At 36.1% G+C, this 27,410-nt stretch overlaps 1 protein-coding gene across 1 annotated transcript in view; it reads right to left on the bottom strand.

Annotated features, from left to right (window-relative positions):
• The window catches only part of si:dkey-225n22.4 (collagen alpha-1(XXI) chain), a 58,881-nt gene that overhangs the window by 12,664 nt on the left and 18,807 nt on the right, over positions 1–27,410 (bottom strand). Inside the window, exons 8-18 of the mRNA XM_017485809.3 lie at positions 27,324–27,335; positions 27,153–27,233; positions 27,004–27,048; positions 26,837–26,890; positions 26,336–26,389; positions 26,078–26,131; positions 25,647–25,700; positions 23,433–23,486; positions 9,591–9,644; positions 3,353–3,397; positions 3,047–3,100 (exon numbers count right to left, since the gene is read on the bottom strand). Of these exons, the coding sequence (XP_017341298.1) occupies positions 3,047–3,100; positions 3,353–3,397; positions 9,591–9,644; positions 23,433–23,486; positions 25,647–25,700; positions 26,078–26,131; positions 26,336–26,389; positions 26,837–26,890; positions 27,004–27,048; positions 27,153–27,233; positions 27,324–27,335 (561 nt within the window). The remainder of the gene's footprint in view (positions 1–3,046; positions 3,101–3,352; positions 3,398–9,590; positions 9,645–23,432; positions 23,487–25,646; positions 25,701–26,077; positions 26,132–26,335; positions 26,390–26,836; positions 26,891–27,003; positions 27,049–27,152; positions 27,234–27,323; positions 27,336–27,410) is intronic.

Genomic DNA, 27,410 nt, shown 5'->3' with positions numbered 1-27,410 from the left:
GAAATCTCATTATAAAATATTCTGTTTTCTGGCACTAGAAATGAAATGAAACATGCAGTAGAACAAGAAGTACCATATCCATATCCATGATCTCCTTTTATAGGGAATTTGTTCCCTTATGTACAACTCACATGAACTTCACATGTGAATAATCACATGATTCACATGTAAAAATGTACACATTAGGGTTTTAGACATAATATTATCGAATTTGTTGACATGCAATCACATCTTTACTTATTTTACATGAATTCACACATGCAATGTCAAGGTGATTTTTCAACATGTGATCATATGGAATATTATTCACCTAATCACATGTGAAATGTATGCAATCATTCTGTAAGGATTGCATGTTAATAGGACTTAAGATTAAACAATCTAAGACGTGTAGTGAAATAATATAATAAAATGTCTTTTGTCTGTCATTTTTGCTTTTAAAAACCGCAGGTCAGGTGTGTTGGGAAATTATGCCACTTTAACATCACACTGTTAAATACTGCAGTATAGTCTCTGACCACCACACACTGCAGCCACAATAAGACATAATTTGAGTCAACTGGATCTGCGGGCAGTAAACACAATTCAATTTGTCACTGTGGCACGACTCTTGGTCTACCTGCCTGGGTGTTCTCTAGATTTTCAGAACTGCAGGGTAGTAATAACATGCTATTTTTTATTTATTATTTATTTTTTTTTAGTGCCCTATTTTAACAGTATTACATAGGTGGAAAATTAAATTACACAGCTGCAAATTGCATCATGTATAGAAATAAGGAAGCACATCCCCTTCAGGTTTGAAACCTACAAAACACTTTGTACTTAAGGTGATTACAGCAGACAGTAAAATTTTGTACAATATTAAAGAAAGAAATGGCATGCTTTCAGTTGAAAAAGGACAAGCATACATATACATGTAAAATATGAATGCTGCATGAAATTATATAAATCATTTCTCAGTTCATTACAGGCATCATCACAGTTTGTGAAAAAATATTTTTAAGAAGTGTTATGGCATGCAAACAAGACAATATTTCTTATTGCTTAATGAACAACAACTACTGGATTTATTCATCCAAAGCATTTCATGTTGCTGCCAACAGTGTGTTCAAGCGTATGGTATACAGTCATAATTTCCATATTTTAAGCCTAAACCCTGTTTGTAGAGATCTACACCTATAAGTCTCTAACATATACTCAGAATATTTGTGTGGTTGACATATTTACTGAAACTGTAATGATTTTTTTTTTTTAATTCTCTCTGGTTCTTGTTTGCTCATCAAGTGTTCTACTCTTAAAATACTAAAATCTTATCTTAGTTCAGAAAATCATTTGCATTCTCTGAGAGGTGCTGAATAATGACAGACCCTGTTTACACCAGGTTGTCTCATGAATCTTGTATCTGCGTTGTATCCTGATAATTTTATGCATCATCCATCTGCATTTGGCAACCAACTTCCTGTGTTGTTCCTCGTTTCCAGCTGTTTTATGCAAACGATGGCTACAGCAGTTTCATATTTTTAATTTCCTTAACCCTATCATTTTCTTTAAGGCCTAGATTATTCAGTTATTAATCTTAACTTTTAATGCAATTTACTGTTTATTTTACTGTATTTTACTGTAATTGCTATCATTTTTGAGTGACTACTGTGGAGTAAAATAAGTAAAGATCAGGTTTTGGTTGCAAAATGTATCCATCCATCCATCTTTTATACCGCTTATCCTTTTCAGGGTCACGGGGAACCTGGAGCCTATCCCAGGGAGCATCGGGCACAAGGCGGGGTACACCCTGGACAGGGTGCCAATCCATCACAGGGCACAATCACTGCAAAATGTATACTTGCATAAAATCTGTTTTTTAAAAAATCCATTGCTTTTATACCTGCATTTTTATGTACATAATCCCTATATGGATATACTATTGATACCAATGACTCGTGAAACAACTAGGTGTAAAGATTCTCTTAATAAATGCTGCTCATTCCCCAAGTCTCAATACCAAATAAAATAGTTGAACATCACTGAAGTACTGATTTGTATGCAGATTTTAGTATTGCATAGAGATAACCCCATCATTTAAATCATACAAAGATTATAATTAGACAAATATAACTTCCTTTACTGGTCTACTTTGTTATTTCTTTATTATTGGAAAGTAGACTGCAAAATTTGTTATTAATGAACTTAGGTTTAACCATTAATTATGGCTTCTGCTTCCACCACAAAAGCTCTGGATTTTATTCTTGGATTTATTACTGGTGACTCTTTCTATAGTCATTACTGTCAGCTACACACCTGAAAGTGGCCTGGCCAGCTATAATGAAGAAACAGCAAAAGCAGTAAATTACACCAGAAAATAATTTATCTGCCTTTAATAGTTCATCTTTCTTTATACTGTAGACTAAGACATAAATGATTAATTAGCTATTCATTTGGTTTAATCCCAAAAGGTTTAATTATTAACAATATTTATAATCTGTTCTTTTCTATTACTTTCAATTTATTGTTTATGTCTTAATTTTTTTTGTACTTCACACCTTTTTTTCTGGATCCAAGTATAAGTTATGCTTATTATATACATCCAAACTCCACCATTAAATGCCATTAAATAATTATTCACCTACTTTAAATACAAATGGTGTTCCACATTTTAACTAAGGGTTTTATTACCTAATACCACAAGATGGCAGCAATGAAATCAGTTGAATTCTTTGCATAATCACAAAACATTGTAATATTCTATATTGGCCAATAGATGTCACTATACTCAATTTTTTTTTTTTTTTTTTTTTTTTTTTTTTTTTCATTTGTCGAAGCACAAAAGCACGATTGTTGTTTTTAGGTTCCGGTTACAAATTTTGTGTTGGCTATGTACAAATTGCCGTTCTTTGTTTGTTCCATTGCACTTGTTCTAAGAAGCAGGTTTTAAGCTGACTGGAATGAAACCTGTTTTTTGTTTTGTTTTTTTGTACACATGGGTCAGTGGTTCCAAACAGGATCAGGTAAAGAGGGCAGGTTCCAGTACTCAAGAAGGATGTTCACTTACTGGAGGTCCTTTAGGTCCAGAAGATCCTTTCTGTCCAGGTGATCCTCTAGCCCCCTAAACTCCAGACACAAAGCTAAGATCAATACCGATGTGGTACCAATGTGACAGCAACAACAGGGATTGTGTGGACTCACACAGCTACTTTAACGCAGCATTTTTTGTCTCGATGCTCAAAGAAAATCAATAACCAGTGCATAATGGAAGTTCAGGCTTTTCAAGTAGTATGCTTGTATATGGTCTTTTTACATGAAGTTAGCAAAGATATATTGAATAATGTGAAGTGGCATGAGATGTAAATGGTTGTACCTGAGGTCCACTTGGCCCTGCCTCCCCAGGTAGTCCACGAATACCCTGAGAACAACAGAGCAAATCCCAGTTATTGCTTTTACATGCTTGTGTTTTGATTGACAGATCTGATGATGCATCATACTGTGAAGAACAGGCCCCATGATGGCCCTGTCATTAATCACGATCCTCTCCTCTTGTTTCAGTTATTACATTCATTGCCATTCCACTTCATTACCATTAATGACACTAAATTAATTCTATGTTCTGGTTAAGTTATTAAACAGCTAGAAGCTTGCCAAGAAAAATTACAATTACAGAGACAAATATATTTAGTGCATATATGTGAAAGAGAGCCTTTGATTGTTCATCTGGCCTCATTTGGGAAATTTAATATTTTTCTTTAAGAACAAAGTGCTGATGATACAATTACACACATGGACTAGCAATCAGGTAGAGTGTCGATAGAAGGACGTCTGCTGCATAGTGATTATACACACGACTCCAGAATTACACAGTTCATGGTAATGAACAAAAATTCATATGTAAATTGAATCATAAATGCAATTAGTGACAGGTTTGGGTTTGAATGTATGGGGATGATCCATAGTTCTATTTTAACAATTTTACCAAACATACAGCATAACTTATTATTAAGTAGTTTTTTTTATTTTCTTGCTGAATTAAAATACTATATATTCTTTAAGAATGTTAATAATTTCACCAGTACTTCCTGAGAAAAAAAATACAGGGGTCTTAGGAGAATTATTTGCTAAAGTAACAATAAGTAGTTTCTGCAATTGTTTGATTTATAATTTTGAATAATAATATGTTCTGCTTAATTTTGTGGCATAATTCTGTAGTTCTGCAATTGATTGTATCCAGCTGAAGTGTTTTGTCAGATATCAAAGTTGTTTAGGTTGCCCTTATAGGAGATATCGGAGATATCAGTGTGTCATAACACAAGAGCTAAAATAGCTATCATCTATCATAATGTAATCTGAAATCAGGCATTAAACACTTGAACAGGCCCTTGAGTATTTGCACTCAAACATCCTTACATGTTCCTTAGCTTTAACAACTGAGGACATCACTCCATCAAGGACATTTAGCAAAGCCACTGTATAAAAAAAAACATCAGCATTGAGGATGACTCCTTGCACTTTTCCTACGAACTCTTTACCCTCCTGTCATCTGGTTCACCGCTGACAAACTCTGTAACAGCTTCTTCCTTCAAGCTGTCAGGTTTCTAAACGCCCTGCTCCCAACACCTGACTGAAATGAACTGAACTAAACATAAGCCGCACTATTTACACTCTATAGCAGAGTGTCATCTTCTGGACTGTGCCCCTGTCCTTACAGATGTTTCTGCTTGCTTGCTGCTACAAACTTGAATACTTTAAACTTGCTAATATAGTTCTAATTCTTTGCACAGATCATTACTTGCTGCTAGATAAATACTGCACAGTTTTGACTGCTACTCAGTATATCCTTATGATGCTCCTACTGTCCTTTTTAGTTTGTATTGAATACTACACACTGTAACTATTGTATTGTTCTGTTCTATGCATTTATTGTATTGTAACTGCACTGTTTTGACAGTCTAATATGATGTTGTATTCTTTATGCTGTGTTGCCCCATGGCCCTGGAACAAAAAAGACATTTTCTTCCACTGGATAAATGAGATAACAGTAGCAATTTACTTGACTTGACTTCAACTTGTATTGCATAGTTTGGCTCCTTCTACTAGTACAAATATAGTAACCTACATTTTTTAAAATTAAACCAGCATATGCCTATGGATTCCTGGTGGTTTTGTAATAGTTTGTGTTTTCTTTTTGAACCTATAATGATCCCCTCTGTCTGTCTGTCTGTCTGTCTGTCTGTCTCTCTCTCTCTCTCTCTCACACACACACACACACACACACACACACACACACACACACACACACACACACACACACACACACACACACACACACACACACACACACACACACACACACTCACTATGTGCACTCCTCCTCCCAATTTATTAATTTGGTAACTCAGTGGTTAAGGCTTTGGGCTACAGGGCTACTGATTGGAAGATCATGAGGTCAAATCCCAACATTGCCAGGCTGCCACTGTTGGACCCTTAAACAAGGCCCTTTACCCTCTACTGCTTAGTTCTATCCCATTTCAATTATAAGTCACTTTGGATAAAAGAATCAACCAAATGTGATCCTGACACACATCTATGGCTCAATCTGTGGCTCCTCTAGCCCACAGGACCTGCCTGATTCATTCTGATGCACTTCTGCTTGGAGCTTATTGCATTTATGACTCATTTTCTGTTGTTGTGGATGGTCTCACATAAATATCCTAAAGATTTCACCTTCCAAAACCAGTTTATGCCCAAAAGTCACCTATGATTCAGCGGATAAACTTGTTTGGGTATTGTAGACTTGTACCTAAAGCCTGTACTAAGAACATCCTTTCAACACATTTAGTAATATTTGACTTTATATTAAACAGTTTTAGAAAACTAATGCAGAACGAATTGCCATTTCAAAACCAATAAAATTATATATACTGATGAAAAAATTCTTAATTAAATCTTAAGGCTAACTCACAATTTGCAACTAAAACAATGCTTTATTATCAGTTCATTATTTTATATTAAGTACATAAAACTCGTTATATGTATCCAATGCCTGTAGTTTTAATAATTTGTACTTAAAATCACACTGTACTTAAATCCACAGCTAGGTGTGCATTACACGATTTTAAAGTGCGACATGACGGCAAAGAACGACCCGACGTGATGTAGAGAATGAATTATTTGTATTAATTATAGTTATTAGAGAGCGAGAGAGAGAGAAACTGCGAGTGTCAATTATGCCATCTGTCTACTAATAATGAAGTTGTGAGTTTAACTGTATGTTACTATGGTTACAGTTGTTTATAGGTGGAGCATTAATGTAGAACAGTGATCATACTGACCGGAACTACCTGTGGTATACATGGTTTTAACGCACACCTTCCGGCCAATCAGAATCAAGTATTCCGACAGACCATGATATAATTAATTAAATACATCATTTTTAAGGATGCTTTAAGTGGGCCCAACCTTTATATATTTTCAGCACATGCTGTCTATACTGATCCATCATAAAATGTTTCTCAAAAACAAGGAATAAATGATCCATTTAGTTACATGTGGCAAAATGCAACAGGATACACAGGCCCTCTCTGCCCGCAGCAAAGTTTCTAGACCCAGGTTAATTATGTATAACAGATCAAGAGACATACAATAGTAGGGAGGGAACATCAAGAGTTATATTTGCTCATCAAGCCCTCAGAAATGAGAAGAGGAACAAGGGGGTGAGAGCAGATGTGGCTCTTTGAAGTGATGCCTCCCACATAACGTCTCACTTAATGAGTCATTTTCTGGTGAAAGTGTGCGGATTCCTCTTAAAGCCTTCTCCAAATGAGACGGGATCAAAAAGCGAGACTAAAGAGATCGCTGAGGGGAATGATACTGAGAGGTAGTACTCTGTACAAGTGTGATAGTGAGAGAGAGTTTTTAAGGTCAGGAATTCAATTAAATTAAATGAGTGAAATGAAACACACAAGTGTACAGCATATGGCATAGCAATAATAATATCATACAGTATAATTATCAAGACATACAGTATATATGTCTATCACTCATGTACAGCCATGCAATTTTAATTATTTTTTTATTTTCTTAATTATTCAATTATTTTTAACTCCTTAATGCCCATTGTGTATTATTCAGTTATTAACTGTAAAGCATATTATTAAATACAGTGAAAAACAAACAAGAAATACACTATATGACCAAAGGTATATGGACACCTGCCCTTCATCCTTCACACCCATAATGTGGTTCTTCCCCAAATTGTTACCACAAAGTGGGAAAGACACAATTATGTAGAATGGCTTTGTACGATGTAGCATTGCAATTCCCATTACTGGAACTAAGGGTGAAAAAATAGCTTGTCAATGCTGCACACAATGTGAGTTCCATGAAGTCATGGTTTGCCAAGGTTGGTGTGGAAGAACTGGAGTGTCCTGCAAAGAGCCCTGACCTCAACCACACTGAACACCTTTGGGATGAACCAGAACACTGACTGTGAGCCAGGCCTTGCCAGCCAAAATCAGTACCTGACCTCACTAATACTCCTGTGGCTGAATGAGCAAGTGGAGGTTATTAAAACTGCAAAGGGGGGCTAAATCTTAAAAGGGATGGGCAACAAACACATCTGGGTGTGATGGTCCGGTGTCCACATACTCTGGCCGTACAGTGTAGTTAATAAAATGAGTAATGTAAAGCCAGCTTTACAATGTACAATTTTTGGTCAGATTTTGCTGTCACAGGAAAATGTTCCGAACCAAAGGAAAATCTTTGAGATCTTTGAGTTGAGATCAGTGGTCTTAGAACACATAATGTGGCATGCTCACCAGCAGCCAACTTAGTACCACTGCAACTGAAGACAGCTGATGACAAAATTCAGAAAATTTGTATTCAAATCTCAGCGTGTGACCGCTAGGTGGGTGGGATCGGGGAGTGGTGGTCGGGGAAGAATACTATTCAACCTCATTTGTGTTCATTACACTTATGACTGTATTTCGTGTGTGCCTTTTCAAAACAAAGTGCTCTAATGTTTTATAAAGACATAAATAAATGTTTCAGACCAATGTATGGTTAACTGTGGTTAAGAAATTACACTGGTAAACATAACATACACATGAATTGTTTTAAGACATTACATTTCTGTAAAGCTTCACAAATACAAAATCTACAGTAGTCCATAAAGTGTAGGGCTGACAATAAAGAAAAAAACAGTCTTGTAAATGTTTCATTTTCTGTTGAATTTCAGTGTAAGTGAGCTGAGCTGAAGGTTTGTTTGCTTCCCTATGTGAGACTGTAAATGTGTTTAAACTTGATTCTGTCTGAAAGGTTTTAAATATTAAAAACTGTCTGGAATTGAGTGAGACTCTGTGCTGAAGTCAATCTTGGAAGTCAACAAAGCTAACACTAATTCATAACAGATGTTACCCTAGCCACATCAAGATCACTAAAGCTTAAAGACACTTGCTGCTACCACTGCTCCAAATTAACCATAGAGAGAGTTCAGACTTTGTACAACTGTCACATTTATACAACAGTATTTTCCATTTGGATGCAGCTGTGCTGCTATAGACACATTCAGTGTCTCCTCTTTTGAAGAATGCCAGAGTGTGATGCTAAAATGCTACACAAACCTGTCAGTCTACTGCTTATTTGTCATGTGTACAGGATGTTTTGACAAGCCAAGACCTTGAAGGTCCATTAAATAAAAAGCCAGCATGGAAGTGTTGGGGAGATTGGAAAGAAAGATAATACTTGTTGACATGGTGGCATTTGTTGTTGATGTTTACTGTATGGGTTTTGGTTGTAGTTTGCATTTTACTCTGAGGTTTGGAAAAAGTGGAGTTTCTGGCTGGAAATGCTTCGACACAAAGATTTGCTTCAGACTTTTATTAATCCACTGCCAAGAAGTTGTATACTGAAAAAGAAGCCTAGCCACTACCATGACCATGTGTAACAAAAAAGAGGACTGCTTGGAGATAGATACTGTAGATAGAGAGATACACAGACAGACAGACAGACAGACAGACAGATAGCAGTGTGTGTGGCTCTGGTACGAGTGTATCAGAATCAACAGTGTTGCTGATTTTTGTTTTCTTTTGTTTTTTAACTGTGTAACTTATATCCCACTTTATTACACACATCTACATTGTTGGTCCACATTGTAGGTAATTAGAGTAGGGGTTCTCAAACTTTTTGTATCCAGGGACCCTTTAAACTGTAAAATATATTCCACAGTCCCCCTCAGTACAGATTTATTACATGAACTGTACGTAAATGTGCACAATTATATTTTGTTCATATCTTAGAGCCATCAAGCTTTCTATTCCCAACCTATTTCTATTCCACATTTCCATTATTTATAGGTCTACTTGTTTTGGGGGTTACTGAGAGACGTATTCTCACATTATTTCTGACAATGGCTACCAATCTCCTCCATCTTCTGATACTGTTGTGTACAGTTAATAGGAACATTTTAGTATATTTAAATCCATTAAAAAAAAACTTCATGTCCTGAGCTGTAATAAGTAATCAATTACACATGATGAGGTGTTTGATGTCTGCAGACAACTGGAAAGGTGTGGTGTGACATTTGAACAGAAAAAAGAAAGACTTACTGGTACACCTTGTGTTCCATCTGTGCCAGGCTGTCCATCATCTCCCTTATCACCCTGTTAAAGAGCGATGAGGACATTAACATTATGTATTCTGAGTTTCAAGCACTTTAACCTTTAGTAAAGACCTTTACAAGCAGCACCAAGAGGCATCAACTCAACTCCAATTCAGCTCAACTCCTCATATAGGAACAAAGACTTGATATCTTCATTTTTATGGATCTAAGAGTGGATTATCCTACTTTAAGCAGATTCTTCAAGTTAATAAAAGGAATAAAGAAGCACACAAGCAGTTAAACAAATCTCTGTTTTCACAATACAGTCAAGAGCAAGAGGCTATATAAAGTACAGACCGTTTGTTTCTTTGCAAGATGCCAAGTTTCAGTGGACACATAAAACCAAGTCTTTTACTGTGGGACATAGATACCATGAGCTAGACCAGGATCTTTCTTTCTCCTCTGTATATAAGGACTAAATTATACTGTCACAGTGTTTTAGCTTTGTTAATCCATTCAGACCTGCATTAACACTTTTCTGGTTTTGTGTACTTTTGAGATTTCCCGTTTCATTGCTAAACATTCTATGTTTCACATCATGTGTTTTGTTTGGATTTCTCTCCGTGTTTTAATTTACTTTGCTTTAATTTATGCCATGTGTCTTTGTTAATGTTCAAGTTCTGTCTCTGCCCCTGTCTTTTTGTGTTGTTGCCTGATTGTGTTTACCTGTATTGTGTTACAAAGACTTTTTCTGCATCTCAATTTGCCTACTTATACTATGCACTAAATATATGTACTCTTTTTGTGAAGAAAAAGTACATACTTTTTGAGTGTGTAGCCAGAGTATGCAAGTATGAGACATACTAAATCATGTTACAGAAGAGAATGTTGTTGCCTATATACGTACACTGTTACCGTAAACAAACTTCTCGTTGCATTTCAGCTTTTCTTCATTCATTATTCCTTATATAACTTATACTATTTTACCATTTTTTCTATCATACCACTAATTTACCATTCTCTCCATTTATTTTTCCACATTTTATTTATAGTATACCTCTCTAAAATGTGTCCTTGAATTCGGTGAAGCAATCCGTCACTCAGCAATCCAGGAAATATTCGCTGAAAAAGCGTCCACAGCTCCACATTTTTAAAGTGGATACTCATTTCAACATACTACAATTTGGTACACAGTAATTATAATCCCAGATACTATTTAGTATGGATAATAGGCAAATTGGGATGAAGCATTCGTTTCTGTGTACCGCTGTTCTAGTTCATCATTGCTTTTGACCATGCCTGTGTACTTAATCCATGAATTTGGATATATGTCTGATTATCCTATCTGCCCCTGCTTTGAACTCTGTTTATGGTATAATATTACCCACTAAAACCCGAGCTTACATTATCTTTTTTTTTTTTTTTTATGCAAACCCTGCACATATTTCTATAGCCTATAGTATACAACCCTTCTTTTCCTTACTACTTACTTGGTCATTTTGCTGTATTAAATCCAGGTCAGTCACACGGGACTATAACATACAACCGGGTGTGTACTGGTGCAGATGCCCTGCTCTTCATGTAAGAAATTGTAGCTCTTTCAAGATGCTCAAGAACAATTCTCCACTGACAACACAGAATGTGTCTAAGCATTTCAGAAAAGTTCAAGTGGGTTTTGAAAGCATACACACTTTCCTGAGAAACACTCGACATGTTTGAGTGCTGTGCTGGAAAGGAAACTGGTAATTAAGATATCCCATGACATTGTTTTCTCCAAATTGTTCTGTTTCTCAAGGCACATAAAATGTGGCAAGCTTTTGGAACCAGTGGCCAGTAAATAAAACACGCAGACACACATACACTCACACACACACACACACACACACACACACACACACACACACACACACAGGCATGTCCTGTTGTGACTTGTTTAAAGCAGCAGTTTGTAAATTGTACAACCTCCTGTCGTCTCTAAAGGGAACTGCAATGAAAATATTTATACTCCAGTTTCCGCCCACCCTCACAAAAACATTTCAGATGGTGGGTTTGTTACTCTAAATTGTCTTTAAGTAAAAATAAGTGTGCATTTTTCTTTGCAATAGGCTGATGTAGTCTCCTCTCACACCCACATAGTGCATACACAGTACATAATCTAATGCAAAAGTCGGGTAGCAAGTTTTATTCAGATGTGGTGTTATAACTGAAATTGAATTATAGTATGTGTATTTTATTTGTGAAAATGTAATAGGATTGTTCTGTTGAAACAAAAGAGTCAGTGAAGTGCAGAAATGACTTCTTACAATGTAATTTAAAAACACTTACTGTGCTTTCTATTAGTTTCATTTTAATGCATTTTAATTTTATACAAATGAGAGAAAAATACATTTTTGCATGAATACTCATGTTGAGCCAATCTTCGGGCTTGGAGGCAACCAGTTTCATTATTTATCTTCTATTATCAGCCCATGCAAGTATAGGCCATAAGTAAATTCTAGCATTGTATAAAAGATATGGCTGCATTTGCATCATGTGGGAATAATCATTTTAGGATTATGGTAAAGTTATTGATATATTTTATTGAATCCATAACAAGGAAGGGTGACTTTTCTACTAAATGTTTAAGTTACCATCATCACTGACAATGACTTGACTTACTGTAAGTCCATGTTGCAGTGTGTTAATGTTTCTGTGGGGAACTTTACTCATCTTATGCAGCTTAAGTCAATTTTCAGGGCTCTCTATTCAGATTATGTAAAGTACCTGTGTGTAGTTCATGTCTGCAAGGTTGCCTTTTTATTTTGTCAGATAGAGGTTTAAGAAGTAGAAGATGGGGATAAATACAAATAGAGCCTAGACTGTTAAACACAAGCACTTGCCTATAAGCCTACAAAAATCAGGAAATAAAAACTTCAGATTGTAGACTGTAGATAGCATTTTTTTTTCTTTGCTGTTCAATGTAACATGATGTCAAACAAAACACAAAGTCTTAAATTCCTGCTGACTTGCAATGGCTTTAGAGTCTTTTGACAGTGACAAATGGTGTGGCATTCAGCTACTGTGTATTTACAACAATTTGTGTGTTTTTCTATTACATAGAGACAAACATTGATTTTGGCAGGCAACCAGGGTTTTATAATTGCACCCTAGTTCCACTGCATAATACAGCTTCATAAAGAAAGCTCAGTGAGGCTTGGCCTGCGCCTTTCAACAAACACAAAATTTGTGTTTCTCAGTCCAGCTCCAGCATCTGTAACCCAGAAAATGTTTGGTCTGGTCTAATATACCAGACATATTTACTGAGGGGGTTGTTTACATGGCACAGGTGTGCTGAGAGCTGGAACTGAATTAAAATGCAAGCTGTCTATAGAGAAGGTCTCAAGCGCTAAGCTGCAAATGATTTCCTATACAGATGCAGGCCAACATCGACCTGATGTAGGGCCAACATCGACCTGCAATCCATACTAGTGATCAACAAGCAGCACATGCTAAAAATAGTGCACTAAAATGGTAAGAGCTCAGATTATCCACACGCCACACGTGCTTCTGAAAGAACTGTTGTCCAATTAGACGATTGGCCTTAGTGGCCTCAACTGTTTCTCTCAGGGAATTGTGTGTTCTCTTTTACAATGAAAATATATTTTTAAGTAATTCACAGTTACTCATTTTGAATTATTATTGATGTTATTTAGTGTGTATTATTAGGTATGCCAATATAATTGTACTTTTAATTAAATGGTTTGGGTTAGTAAGTAGTATTTGCAAAACTGTGTACTACTGTCTTTAATTGATGCTCCATCTGTTCTTCCTACAACTGGCTTCTGGTAATTTGGCAGTTATTCTGTTTTGCAGCACTTGTATCACAGCCTGCTCTTTATTATGCACAGAAAAAAACTGACACTTTGAATTTACTTAAAGCAAATATATATATATAAACTAAAACACAACACATATTCATAGTACATATATTATTCACATGGAAATTACTTTATGAATACATTAGAATGAAGTATATTCAGTGCATCACGTTTCACTTTGGATAAAAGTATCTGACAGACAATGTAAATGTCCATTAGTAAAATTTAGACACTAGAAATTTATATAATTTATAACATGTACTTGAAAGGTAGATAAACATAATTTGGTATGTTGTTAAGAATCAGTTAACAGGCTTTATTGTTTAGGACAGTCTACAGATAATGGACAATTAAATACAGTGGGGGAAATAATAAATTGGACGCATCAACATTTTTTTCAGTAAATATATTTCCACTGTGGCTATTCACATGAAATTGTCACCAGACATCAGTTTTAACTCAAGAAATCCAGAATATAAAGAATTCACAACATTAAAGTCCATAAATAAAGTTATGTGTAATAAAGTGGAATGACACAGGGAAAAAGTATTGAACATGCTAAGAAAAAGCAGTTCTCCAAGGCAAGGTAAACCAAGGAACCAGCTGAAATCCATATGTAATTATACCCCCTATTTGTGCAAATTAATATAAGCTGGGTTAGTAAATTACAAGAAATATCTCATGATGGGTAAAAGCAAAGAGCTCTGCCCAAACCTTTGGAACCTTATTGTTGCGAACCATATTGATGGAATTGGATACAGATCTATTTCAAAACTTCTGAATCCTCCAGTAAGCAAGTAGAAGCAACATCACTCCATCACCAACCGGCCACGCACAGGAGCTTCTTGCATGATTTCTGACCAGGGAATCCAAAGAATAGTCAGAAGAGTAGCCCAAAAGCCAAGGACCACTCGGAAAGAGCTCCAGAAACACTTGGAGACAGCAGGTGCCATCGTCACAGAAAAACAATAGGCAATGCACTCCACTGCTCACGCTCACCCTGCAAGACTCCATTACTAAAAAAAAGACATCTTTAAGCTTGTTTAAAGTTTGCTACAACTCATTTGGACAAGCCTTTGAAATACTGGGAGAGTGTAGTCTGATCAGACGAGAGCAAAATTTAACTTTTTGGCTGTCATACTACACACCATGCTTGGAGAAAAAATGGCACTGCACATCACCCTAAAAACACTACACCAGCAGTGAAGTTTGGAGGTGGAAGCATCATGGTGTGGGGCTGGCAGACTTCATATAATTAAATGAATGATGAATGGAGCCCTTGACCAGAAAATTTTTGAGAAGAAACTGCTGCCATCCACCAGGATGAAGATGAGACGTGGGTGGACCTTCCAGCAGGACAACGATCCAAAGCATACAGAAAAGGAAACTCTCAATTGGTTTCAGACAAAAAAAAATCAAATCAAGGCGTTAGAATGGCCCAGTCAATCACCTGACTTGAATCCAATTGAACAAGAGTTAAAGACAATATGTTTAGACGAATGTGCCAAAATCACACCTGAATACTGTGGCCGATTAATTTCTTCATACAGGAAGCATCTTTAAGCTGTCATTACAAACAAAGGCTTCTCCACTAAGTATTAAATACATTTCTGTTAGCATGTTCAATACTTTTTCCCTGTGTCATTCCACTTTATTACACATAACTTCATTTATGGACTTAAATGTTGTGAATTCTTTATATTTCTGGATTTCTTGGGTTAATACTGATGTCTGGTGAAAATTTCATATGAATAGCCTCATTGAAAATATATTTACTGAAAAAAATGTTGACGCGTCCAATACTTATTTCCCCCACTGTAACTGTGCACATCAGCCTTCCAGGCCAGAATTACTAAGTAAACCACCTTCTGTAATTTGCTTCAATTCAAAGCAAACTACGGTCAAATCAATACTTAGATATTTACTTGTGTCTTCATTGATTGCATAGGAATGATAAGTGTGTGGGTATTTTCTGGCAAAATTCAAGAAGACTATATGGAAATGATCAGAATCGTTTATACATGTCCATGTTCATGCTGACTACAACATTTGTATCTATGTCTGAGCAATAGTTATGGAAGTTAACAATATATATTATAGGCATGTGGATGTTATTGCTATGCAATTCTGTATACTAGAGGTTTACTTTAGTCAGATTTAAAGATTGTCCAGCAAGAGCTATCAATTGAAGATACGTCTGGACTGCAATTTTCGCAGTCGGAAAAAATTCCTGAATAATAAAAGCTATGTTACAGTTAAGTAAGAAATCAAACGTGATGGGGCATGGGGGCATGTATGTAATTCCTGAAGTTGGAGACTACTTCTCCCATGAGCCTCAGCTCACACCCTCATCACATAACTTCCAGTGGGGTTATAGGAAAATAACCAATAGTGGGGTGCAATGATGCGGCCTGATGTGAAACAGAGTTACTGTTGATATCAAAGTTGATTATTTTCCAATAACATCAGGTGTTTTTCCCCAGTGTATATCAAAACAGTCTGTTTTTTTTTTTTTTTTTCAATATTTTAGTTATTTTATTTTTTTTTTTTACTTGCATTTAATGTTGTGGAGCGATTGTAAAACAAGTTAATTCACTTACATTACAGCAGCCAATAATAGTCATTCCCTCACTTTCTCTCGAAGTTATCAAGATAAAAAAAAATCTGCGGCTTGTTACCAACAACTCAAAGTGCAAGGCCCAGAAAGCTTTACTTCTGACTGTTACAAAGTGCTGACACTGGAGACTTGTTTAGAAAAATGGTTGTCAGATTATTTCACCATATCAATGATTAAACATTTTTCTTTCTCAAATAACAGTACAATCCTGTGATTTGTAGCTGCAATAATGTCAGAGCTAAGCTATTATAAAAATTCATCAACACCTTCTGACCAGTCAGAGTTGAGAATTGAAAACAGCACTGAGAAATAAACAATTGTAATGCATTCAATTTAGGTTTAAAATCCTATGAGTCAAATGTGAATTTTCAATATCCAGCTGTACATACATAGAACACATTATGTACAACACAAATGGTATTTGTTCTTTTATAGGCATGCAATGATGTGATAGTATCACTATTGGGGTGCTAATGGCTATACTTAGGCTACTTTTGTCCATATAACTCCACATAGCTCAACAATAGACAATTGTAGAGAGTTGGCTTATTCTGAGTATGTCAGTATCAGATCGGACTCAAGAATCAGATAAAAAAAATAATTATTGCATCCCTTTTCACAATTTAAAGCCATTTTGTGGCCAATTCTTTATTTCTCACATTTAAAATCCGTATACTGTGTAATGAGATACAAGTGTTTGAAATTCTGTGTGTGGTGCCACAGTGCTCCAAATTTTAAACAGCAGACATAGTTGAGGAATTGTGCAGTCCAATGCCTTCTCTGCATGGCTCCTTAAGATTATTCAAAGGAAAGTAATCTAATCTGTTATTTCACACGAGTAAAGTGGTTAAAGTCTTAGTTCTACAGGATTATTTGACTTAGGTACAAATGACAAATGGATCCAACTAAAATACCTTAGAGTGGTCTATTTAAGATTACAGCAGAAAAAAATGCTGAGCCCAGAGCATCAATTACAATGTAATTGTATAAGTGTGTGCAATTTTCCCTGTTTTGACTGTCTTGTCTTTATAACAAGATTAATCTGAACTGTCAGAGGAATTTACTAGCCAGACAGTTTGTGTACATTTGGTGTCTGACTTTGCACTTTATGTGTATTTATGTGACTTTACTGTGTTTCTCAAGACTGAATATTAAATCATTTGTGAAAGGAAGGATGTGAAAATAGGATTTATGGATGTGTTTTATGTATGTTTGTACATTTCAGTCATACACATATTGTGAGTGTGAGGGAGATGGTGAATGTTTTTACAGTCCTGTATTGCTTACTTGCTTGTGTGTGTGTGTGTGTGTGTGTGTGCGCGTGTGTGCGCGTGTGTGCGTGTGTGTGTGTGTGTGTGTGTGTGTGTGTGTGTGTGTGTGTGTGTGTGTGTGTACTAGGCTTGCTTTACGCCTTGGCTATAAAACCTCATCAGGAAAACCAAGAGGCCACATGAAAGCAAAATAGTATAAAATGGTCTAGTTATCTAACGCCTCTGTTTTATATGCAGATTATGTGGTTTTATGGGCTTTTAACTGTCCTACAATTCCTAAAAAAGTACATGTCCACCCAGCATTCACAACTTGAGGTTATCTGATATACTACTTTTATTTCTCTCTATTAGAAGTTCCGATGAAATAAACTATGCCACAGCACAATTTTGCAACAAAAGTGGGTTTTTGTTATGACTGCATTCTGAGATCAAGTCAAGGCTACAGTGACTCAGTGAAGTGAAAGAAAAAATCCACAGGAAAAATAGAAAGAAAAAAGAACCCCTAATACATGGATTTCATGTTTATAATAGATGTATCAGATGTTAGTAATCTCTAGAGCGTGATTTCCTCTTTGAATACTGGGGAAACCTCATGACATATCTTAAAGGTGCCAGAAACTCTGTAGAACTACAAGTGATTTGGAGAAAGACTGTATAATTCTATTTTTTTGCTAGCTGGTGGCATGGTGGTGTAGCACATAGTGTTGCCACCTCATAGTTCCAGGGTCCTGGGATCAATTGTAATTGTAACTATGCAGAAGTTCACATGTAAATGGTAAATTGTCTGCACTTATTGTCCCTGTAAATGATAAATTGTCTGCACTTATACAGCACCTTTTAATCTTAGAAGTTCTACAAAGCGCTTCACACTGTTTCTCATTCACACATACACATACCCGAACTGAGTCTCCCTGTGACTGTGCTGGTTTCTACCAAGTTCTAAAGCATCCTACCTCCCAAAAACATGCAAGGTTCTAGCATGCCATCAAGAGCAACTTGGAGTTCAGTGTCTTGCCCAAGGACACTTTGGCATGTGGAGGCATGTGGGATGGGAATCGAACCGCCAACTCTACGATTAGTGGACAATATGCTCTACCACCTGAGCCACAACTGCCCTGAGCTGAGTCTCCCTGTGACTGTGTTGGCTTCTACCAGGTTCTAAAGCGTCCTCCTACCTCCCAAAAACATGCCAGTGGGTGGATTGGATACACTAAATTACCCATTGATGTGAAAGTAAGTGTAAGAAAGTAAGTGTGTGTGTGTGTGTGTGTGTGTGTGTGTGTGTGTGTGTGTGTGTGTGTGTGTGTGTGTGTGTGTGTGTGTGTGTGTGTGTGTGTGTGTGTGTGTGTGTGTGTGTGTGTGTGTGTGTGCGTGTGCGTGCGTGCGTGCGTGCGCATAGCATCCCACTAATGATATGTTCAAGCCCAATGGTCCCAGGATAGGCAGTGGATCTACCACAATCCTGACCAGGATAAGGAGGTTACCGAATGAATGAACGAACAAACAAATGAACAGCTCACTAGATTTAGCAGAAGAAAGCCATGACATTTATAACTTGTTTGCATAATGCATGAACTGTTCTATATTAATAGAACATGGACATAAGCACAGCGATACAAAATCTTGAATTCTACCCCAAAAAAATCAGAGAAGACTGTTCTGCAGAAAAGAGCTCCTTTAACTTAAACTCTTTTAAACTGTCCCGCATTTTACAGCACAGTCCTGGAAATTTGAAGTTGGTCTCATCCCACACAAACAAAACAATTTAATCGATCATAGCATAAAATAATATAAAAAAATACTTTCTGTTACAAATATAATTTCAAACATAAGTCAAATATATATATTAAAAACTTTTTTTTTTTTGAGCTAATACGCAGCCATAAATATTGGTGGAGTCAAAGTAGAAATTGAAATCCAAAAATACAAAGAAACCATTAATAAAATTTATTTTAAAGACTTTAACAAAGATCAGGAAAATCAGGAAAGAAAGTATGCTTATGGTTGACCCAACATGCAAGAGAGCACCTTCTTTGATGTTAAGTGGCAATGATGAAAATTAAAAAAAAAAAAAAAAAAAAAAGTAAATACAGTTGTATAATTTTTTCTCATAACTGTGCATCATAATTTATATCCATGTCCATGTGAATTGGGGTCTAAACCTTATCCCTATCCATTTTCCATACTACTTATTCTACACAGGTGAGCCTATCTCATGGAGCTTGGGGCACAAGGTGGGGGACAGCCAGGACGGGGTTCCAACCAACTGCAGGGCGCAATCGCACACATATTCATACACTTTGGACAATATGGAAATGCCAATCTGCCTACAGCATATGTCTTTGGACTAGGGAAGAAACCAGAGTGCCTAGAGGAAACTCCCGAAGCACAGGGAGAACATGCAAAACCCAGCAGTGGGATTCAAAACTCCAACCCTGGAAGTTTGAGGCAAATGTGCTAACCACTAAGCCACCGTGCCCCCCGCCCAAACCTTACCCTCATAAATGTAATTTATTACAAGCTTTTCTTTTTTTTCAAAAGTAAAGATGTAAAATGTAACAAAATATCCTAATGAAAGAATCTCATGCTCATGAAAATGCATGCAGATTAGTACTATATACTGTAATTATGTTTCATTCATGTCTTCACTAATTCAAACACATTTATCTGCACCTTTTGTCATTTAAATCAAGTCAATTAAAACTTGGCAATTGTGGCAATCACTAATTTGTTATCTGGGTGTTCCACATTGACTGACAAAAGCTGTGAACTCACCTGGTTACCCAGCTTTAACTATATGAGGTTTCATGACAAAATGTCCACATAATGATAGGAATATATGATAAGTGTAACCAAGTTGGTACATTTAGCAAGTTAGAGAAAAGGTTTTCCTTTTTCTATCAGCTAGTGGGGGTAAGGTTAAATTTAGGTGTAGGGTTAGAGTTAATTAGTTCAATTACTACACATGTCAATGTAAAAATTATACAAAGGTAGACGTGTGTGGCAGTGTGTGTCTGTGGAGAGAGAGGAAAGAGAGAGACTGAACAAGACAAAGCAAGTCATTTGTCTTGTTTGTTGTAATGAACAATGAAATTGAACCATGTAGCAATGAAACAAAACAGCAGAGAGAGAAGGATAGACTCACTGGGAGGCAAAACAAGGTGGCACAATTTGTGAGAAAATAACTCCGCTGAAAATAAGAATTAATGCCTTAAAGCAACTCTGCAGCTTTGTAAAAGAGAGACGGCGAAAAGATAGAGAGAAGTTTAGCTTTAAAGAGATTAATGGTTGGATTTAGATAGAAGGAGATAGAAGATAGAAGGATAATGGAGGTTAGGGAGAGTGAAACATTCTATGTAAGAAGAGGGCGGAAAGATGTGAGATATAATGATAGTGTGGTATGAAATGAGGGTATAAGATAAAGAGATAGAGAGAGGGAGATGCAAATGCAAAGGCAGAGGTATGAAAAGAGGTATAACCTTTAAATAGATGGTGCTCAAGGCAAGACTGTGTAAACGAAGCATAAAAACCTTCAGTTTTAAGAAACCTCATAAGAGTGCATTTGGTATTCACAGTATATTTACTGCTGTTATTATATAACAAGACTCAACACCCAATGCACCGTATAATGCCTCCAAAGGAAATAAAGGACATTTAATTGCTCACATATTGTATCGTGATTTCTTGTTAATATTGTATTTCTTGTCAAATTTGCATTGTGCTTCCTTTTATGTATAGTATTAAATTAAAATACCGAATAGCAACTGCACAAACAGCTTCGGCCCTGTCACAGATATAGCACTGAATTAAAAACAATTAGTTGAAGATTGCATCTTTTCTTATACCTGACACTATGTCACTAAGGATGAGGAGAAATTCAATTTTATCACTGCTTAATCTAGACATGAATTAAACGTACTAGGTTGTATATGTAACATTTCACCATTTACTACTTTCAAAATTTCATATTAAAACACACACACCAACAACCACATCCACACATACTTCATACCACACCCACAGTATAATGTGCTTTATGTTTAGTAGGAAATTGATCCTAATTTGAAGTGAGTACTAGATGCCAACCGTCAAATGGAAATCAAATAGAGTCTAGCCACATTCCTCTAAATTTTTCTCACCAATTTGCATCATAGGATGTGATGTTTATTTTAATTTTAAAGGACACTTCAGTATGTGGAGTCATGTGGGCTGGGAATCGAACCACCAACCCTACAATTAGTGGACAACCCACTCTACCAACTGAGCCACAGCTGCCCCTTTTTTTTTTTTGGATATTTATGATTTTTACATTCCCCCAGGCCTTAATGTTTCAGATTTTTTTCAGCAAGAATCTAAGATGTTCTTTCTTTTCCATTTACATCTATGCCTGATTCGGTGTTGAACTCCACATCCCATAATATCACACAGCTGACAAACATGGCTGCCATGAACTCCAACTACCATCACACATGTTCAGTTTCACCTGATTACTGATCACAGTTACCGGGACTCAATTACACACACACACACAATAAATGGACTCTCGTTTCCACTCATTGACTGCAAAATATACATTCAGTGTTTTCAGACGTGTCATTACCAAGTCTTGCACTTTGTTAAACTCTACCTGGTTTTTGATCTTGTTTTTTTGTTTTCTGACTCCACGATTATAGTTTTTGCTTAGTCAGTATTGTCTGATGATCACATGACTCTAACCTGTTTCCTGTGTATGATTTTGCTTATTGATTTGGTATTGTTGTTAAGCTTTTCTAATAAAGCTGTCTTACCCTGCACTTGTGTCTATATCTGCTGCCATGACAATAACAAGCATTAAATGGTAAGATTAAAAAAATACTTTAGTGATTTTTTTTTTTAATGAATCTGAATATTTGCATGATTAAATAAACTAATCTCACTTTAGAATCTATGGGAAAAACATCCTGACCTTTTCCAGTAAACAAAATCACTTTTTTTCCCCTTACCATCATCTCATTCAAACATGTAAACATTTTTTTTAAACAGGTCCTATATTGGACAATCCAACTTGAGCCTGTACTTCATTAGTGAGTGTAATGTTCCGTGAAACTATAACAAGGCAAAGGCATTTTATTTATTGTTCTTGTGTATCCAAGGAGTGTCAAAAAATGGCTGATGGTTTGCAAGTTTAGAAGACTAGGATAATTGAGCTAGACAGGAGAGAGTGCAATGTATACTGTATAGACCAGCTGAATAACAGTTAATTGCTCATAGATGTAGATGTATAATAAAAAATAATAATAAAAGTTACAAATAAAAGCAAGAAAAAGCATCCAGAGTGCGTATGTGGCAATATGTGCACTCTTCATTACAATATGTTGAAAAAACATTATTTTATAACCAGACATGTCCATGGACGATTTAGTAGTTAATCTTCATGAATGGCTTAAGTTAGAATAGAGAAAATCTGTGGTCAGATATATAATGTTTTCCTACTGTAGTTCTGCTGAGTATGATTACTTTCTAACAGTAGCACCAGACATGTGGTTTTCTTAATAACTAATACAAAAATGAGAGCTATTTCTGTGGTACCTGTCTACCCAGGCCCAGAGACAGTTTCTCCCTCAGGCTGTATACCCCATCTCTCTGTTACTTTAATGGAAGGACAAGCACTTAAATAACTCAATCAAGGTACGCTTCTTAACGCACGACCAAATGACCAAGAAATTATTAAATCAAATCAAGACCAAAATGCATGCACTACAGATGGACCTAAAAAGTCTTGTGCACATTTTACACATGGGGGCAAATCCCTCAGATGTGGCTAATTTTACAGCTGTAGTCATTTAGTAAGAAAAATACATCCTAAACTTGAGTAGACATTTTATTAGACCAGAACTGCACCCACACAGTAAATCTGTGTCGAACTGCAGCAAGCCTTGTTTGATGCTAATGACTGTGAAATTACTATCCCAGGAGTCCAAAACTGTCTCGAGTCTCTACAAAATCTTGTATGCGATCATCATTCACATGTATCACATTGACAAAGTTCACACTTTTACCAACACATGCCATTCTGTCATTTTAATTTGAACAATTTTAAAACAGAACAATCGGACCTAACTGACCTTAGGTCCAATTGTTCCGGCTGGTCCTTTACTGCCAGGGAGGCCCGGTTCCCCCTGTGTGTGGGAAAAGGAAAAAACACTGAGATACAGTTTGCAAATGCAATAACAGCTTACTCTTAAATGAGCCGTATGAAGCACAATTACATGGATTATTCTCTTTACCCTTAGGATACGAAGTTAGCCAGGAGGAAGGGGAGTAGGATGGGAATAGAATTCAACTACATTCATTTCTCCCACACATGCACCTTGAGTATAAATCAGCACACAGGCAGGTTATTCGGTTCTTTATTTTCCAAGTGTCTGGAAAGTGTGAAAACATTTGTGGGTATTGTGATGAGTATTAGATGCAGTGAAACCTGTTCGTGAACATAAGAAATGTGCTTTAAGTATGCAGGTGACAGAGGTTTGTTTTAACTGGCACGATCTAGCCAAAGCTACATGTAGACCTTTTTGGTTATACTGTTAACACACTGTTGCTTAATGACAGCTGGAATATATACACGATAGTACATATGTAATGACAGCAGAACATTGCAGACATCACTAACACACTGAATTCAATACACTGAATACAGCAATTTTCAGTATTTAAATCTTTATTTTGTTTAAAGATCTTTTTTTTTCCATTTAGTACTGCCTAAGCTACATAATATATTTACATGTTTCACAGAAGACAAAATAATAACAGTGAATGTTTGCACATTTTGTAATAGTCGTGTACAAGTCCCTTAAAATCAAATAGCCACTGTTAGAAAGGGGTCAAATATGCAGAAAATGCTGGAAAAGCAAAGAATGTGCAGGGCCTGAAGGATTTTTCTAAAGAACAGTGGGCAGTTTAACTGCTCAGGTCAAACAAAGGACTCATAAACAACTATCACAAAACATAAAAATGGTCGCGAATCATCTAGGTAAAGACACAGAGTATTAAGAATCAAGCGTATGTAAACTTTTGAACTGGTTCAAAATTTTTGTAAATGGTTGTAAATTCAGTTATTATTGCATCTTGTGGACTACATGTAAACATCTGTTATATTAAATAGCTTATTCAGGGCAGTACTAAATAAACAACAAAATGCTATTTTTTATGATCCCTCTTATTTTTAAAAAAACATTATTAACATTACTATTTGCAGATTTGCAAGGCGTATGTAAACTTATGACCTCAACTGATACAAAGTAAATTGGAAGTAGTTGATACAAGCATTAATTAAATTAAATACCTTTAAGTATTTTATACAAAGCTCATCCTAATTTCTATCATTCTAACCAAGGTGGTTTAAAATTCTGTATTTTATTCTTTTAAAATGATCACGATGCAAAATTATAAATTATAAAACACAGTTTGATTCTTCATGATATACATATCCAAGTTTATGCCCTTTCCGAACATACCAATATTATTTCAAGTTTTAAGGAAGATAAAATACAAAATGTTACAAAATGTACCTGTGTGTTACAAAATGTAAGTGTGTATTTTAGTATGGTTTTCAAGTATTTATATTTCTTTTCAATTATTTTTCTGTTGACATTTACTCACTACATTTCAAAACTCTATGATCTACATTTTTTTTTTAAACTCTACCTCATTTTTCTATTCTGATAGCTTCACTTTAATTTTGAGCTTATGTGAAACCAAAAATAACGGTGTGAAGTATTTATATGTACATTTACATGTGTAAGGATAGGGTTTACACTAAATAGGAAGAATTCTTCTCTCCAAAAATGTGATATTGTTATAAATATATGTTGTGATCTGTATTTTGTGCTTGTCTATCCTATTTGTATTGTGACTCCTTATTACTAGCATGTAAGAAAGTTTGTATTTCATAATTATTATCAGGCTAACTCATATTTGAGAGATTACACACACAGCTTTTGTCAGTTTGTTAGTTACCCGACATCAATGTTTAATTTAAGGCACACACTTCCTGCTCATTTGTGATTATTTATTTACTTTTTTGTTTTAATTCTTGTAGGCTTACTTCAAGTAAAGCAATTACTAATTAAGCAATTATTTTAAATTTTTAACTTGTGGAAAGAAATGTTTTTTTTATTGTTGTTATTTTTTTTATTATTATTTTACAAGACTTAGCACTTTTACTTGGTTACAGAACTGCTCTACTTCTACTACTTCTGGTCAAATGCCTGCCACAGAATGAGAACAAATCAGTTTTGTTATAAATGTACATTTGTGAATAATACATGCATGCTTACCTTTGGCCCAGGCTCACCAGGGGGCCCTTGTTCACCTTTGTCACCCTGAGGTTGCTGTTGAAAAGATGATGAATGATTATATATCAATGTATTGTGTAAACATGTTTGATTTTTGTTGAGTTGAAAGACAATAAATTGCTGCTGAATTATTTCCAGGGCCTTCTGGCAACTTTTATTTGATTAAAATAAAGAGCAATTTTTTATGTCACCACTCTCAGTGCCCACTTTTTTGGAATGTGCCACACAAGAAAACAAAACACCCATTTCCTGTCCATGTTTTTTGGAAGGGGACAGGCGTTCTGCTTTTTCCTGCCTTGATTCCAGTCGTTTCAGTCTAGACCAGGCTGGCAAATATATTAACAAGCTACCATGGTGTTGTAAAGGTGGGAAAATAACCACTCTAGGCTCCACGGTTCTAAACAAGAGTTTACCTTGGGACCTGGTGGTCCTTGATTTCCAGGCAGCCCTTGCTGTCCCCTCTCACCCTGTACATAAAAAACAAGTGAGGTGTCACACACTGGAAGTAGGAAAATACATTTCCACAAAGTGCACTTGCCTTAAGCCCTTGCTTTCTATAACATTGATTTATCATACTAACACCAACATTTGCACTATCCTTACAGGGCTTTCAGAGTAATTTCAATCGCTATAAATCCAGAACTGTTCTCTTTTCTCTTGATTCTACTTACTTTGGAGCCCTTTACTCCTGAGTCACCTATGGTTCCACGTAAACCAGCTTCACCCTGCCAGGTGAGAAGTAACAAAGAGACAGTATAGCACACAACATATACTCTTTTTCAGTCACATTGTCTCCTAATTTGCTCATTTGCCAATTCCTGCCCATTATCTACCTCTCCTCTATCACACAACAGCTACCAAACAGGGAGAGTGAAGGCGACCATGTGCTTCCTCTATTAAACATGAAGCCAGTCACTGCATCTTTTCAGCCTGCTGAACTTGGAGGAAAATGCTGTCTGCCTTATTCTATAGTACATGCATGAGTTTACAGATAACTATGATTGTCCAGTGTTGCACTGATTGGAAGGGGGGTAGAATAATGCCATCCCTGCCATAGAGAGCACAGATAATCTTGCTCTCTTGGACGTCCAGTCATTGATTACTATAGCAAGGACATGTCATACTCTACCACATACTATTTAAAAGAATGTTAGATAATATTGAAATCCTACCTTTTGCCCTGATTTACCTGGCTGTCCAGGTGTTCCTCTCTCACCTTTGATGCCCTTTGGAACAATATTTTCAAAAGTCAAATAGCTACGGTATTACTGTATTTTGGTGTCACAAGGTATTTTCCTTGGTCTTCCTGAATAGAATCAAATTAACAGAGAGTACTTACAGGCTTACCATCATGACCAGGAAGTCCATTTTCTCCTTTTTCACCCTGCAGAGGAATTATTAAGCATTGCATATCTTGTTTACACAGAGTAGTGTTCATAATGTATTAGTGTTTGTGTGTACTAAAACTAAAGCTAGGCAATAACTGACCTTTGACCCAGGTGGTCCAGGGTTCCCCTGACTGCAGTCACACTCCTCCTTTTCTTCAGGCACTTCTCGGTTTGTGGGACACTGGGGGGAGAAGGGAAAACTGCAGCTATGTGTTGATCCACTCACAAAAATTGTTTATATTGGACATGAATAGAAAATAAAAACCCATACCCTCTCATCATCCTATGGACATGGGGAAAAAATAGAGAAAAATAAACAGGTTAGATATGCAGCAATTGTAGTAAAATAAAATCCAAA

The sequence above is a fragment of the Ictalurus punctatus genome, chromosome 1, assembly GCF_001660625.3.
Source record: "Ictalurus punctatus breed USDA103 chromosome 1, Coco_2.0, whole genome shotgun sequence".
NCBI classification, from domain to species: domain Eukaryota; kingdom Metazoa; phylum Chordata; class Actinopteri; order Siluriformes; family Ictaluridae; genus Ictalurus; species Ictalurus punctatus.
Note: the sequence above shows the minus strand (reverse complement) of the source record. Positions and strands in the feature narration are given on the sequence as shown.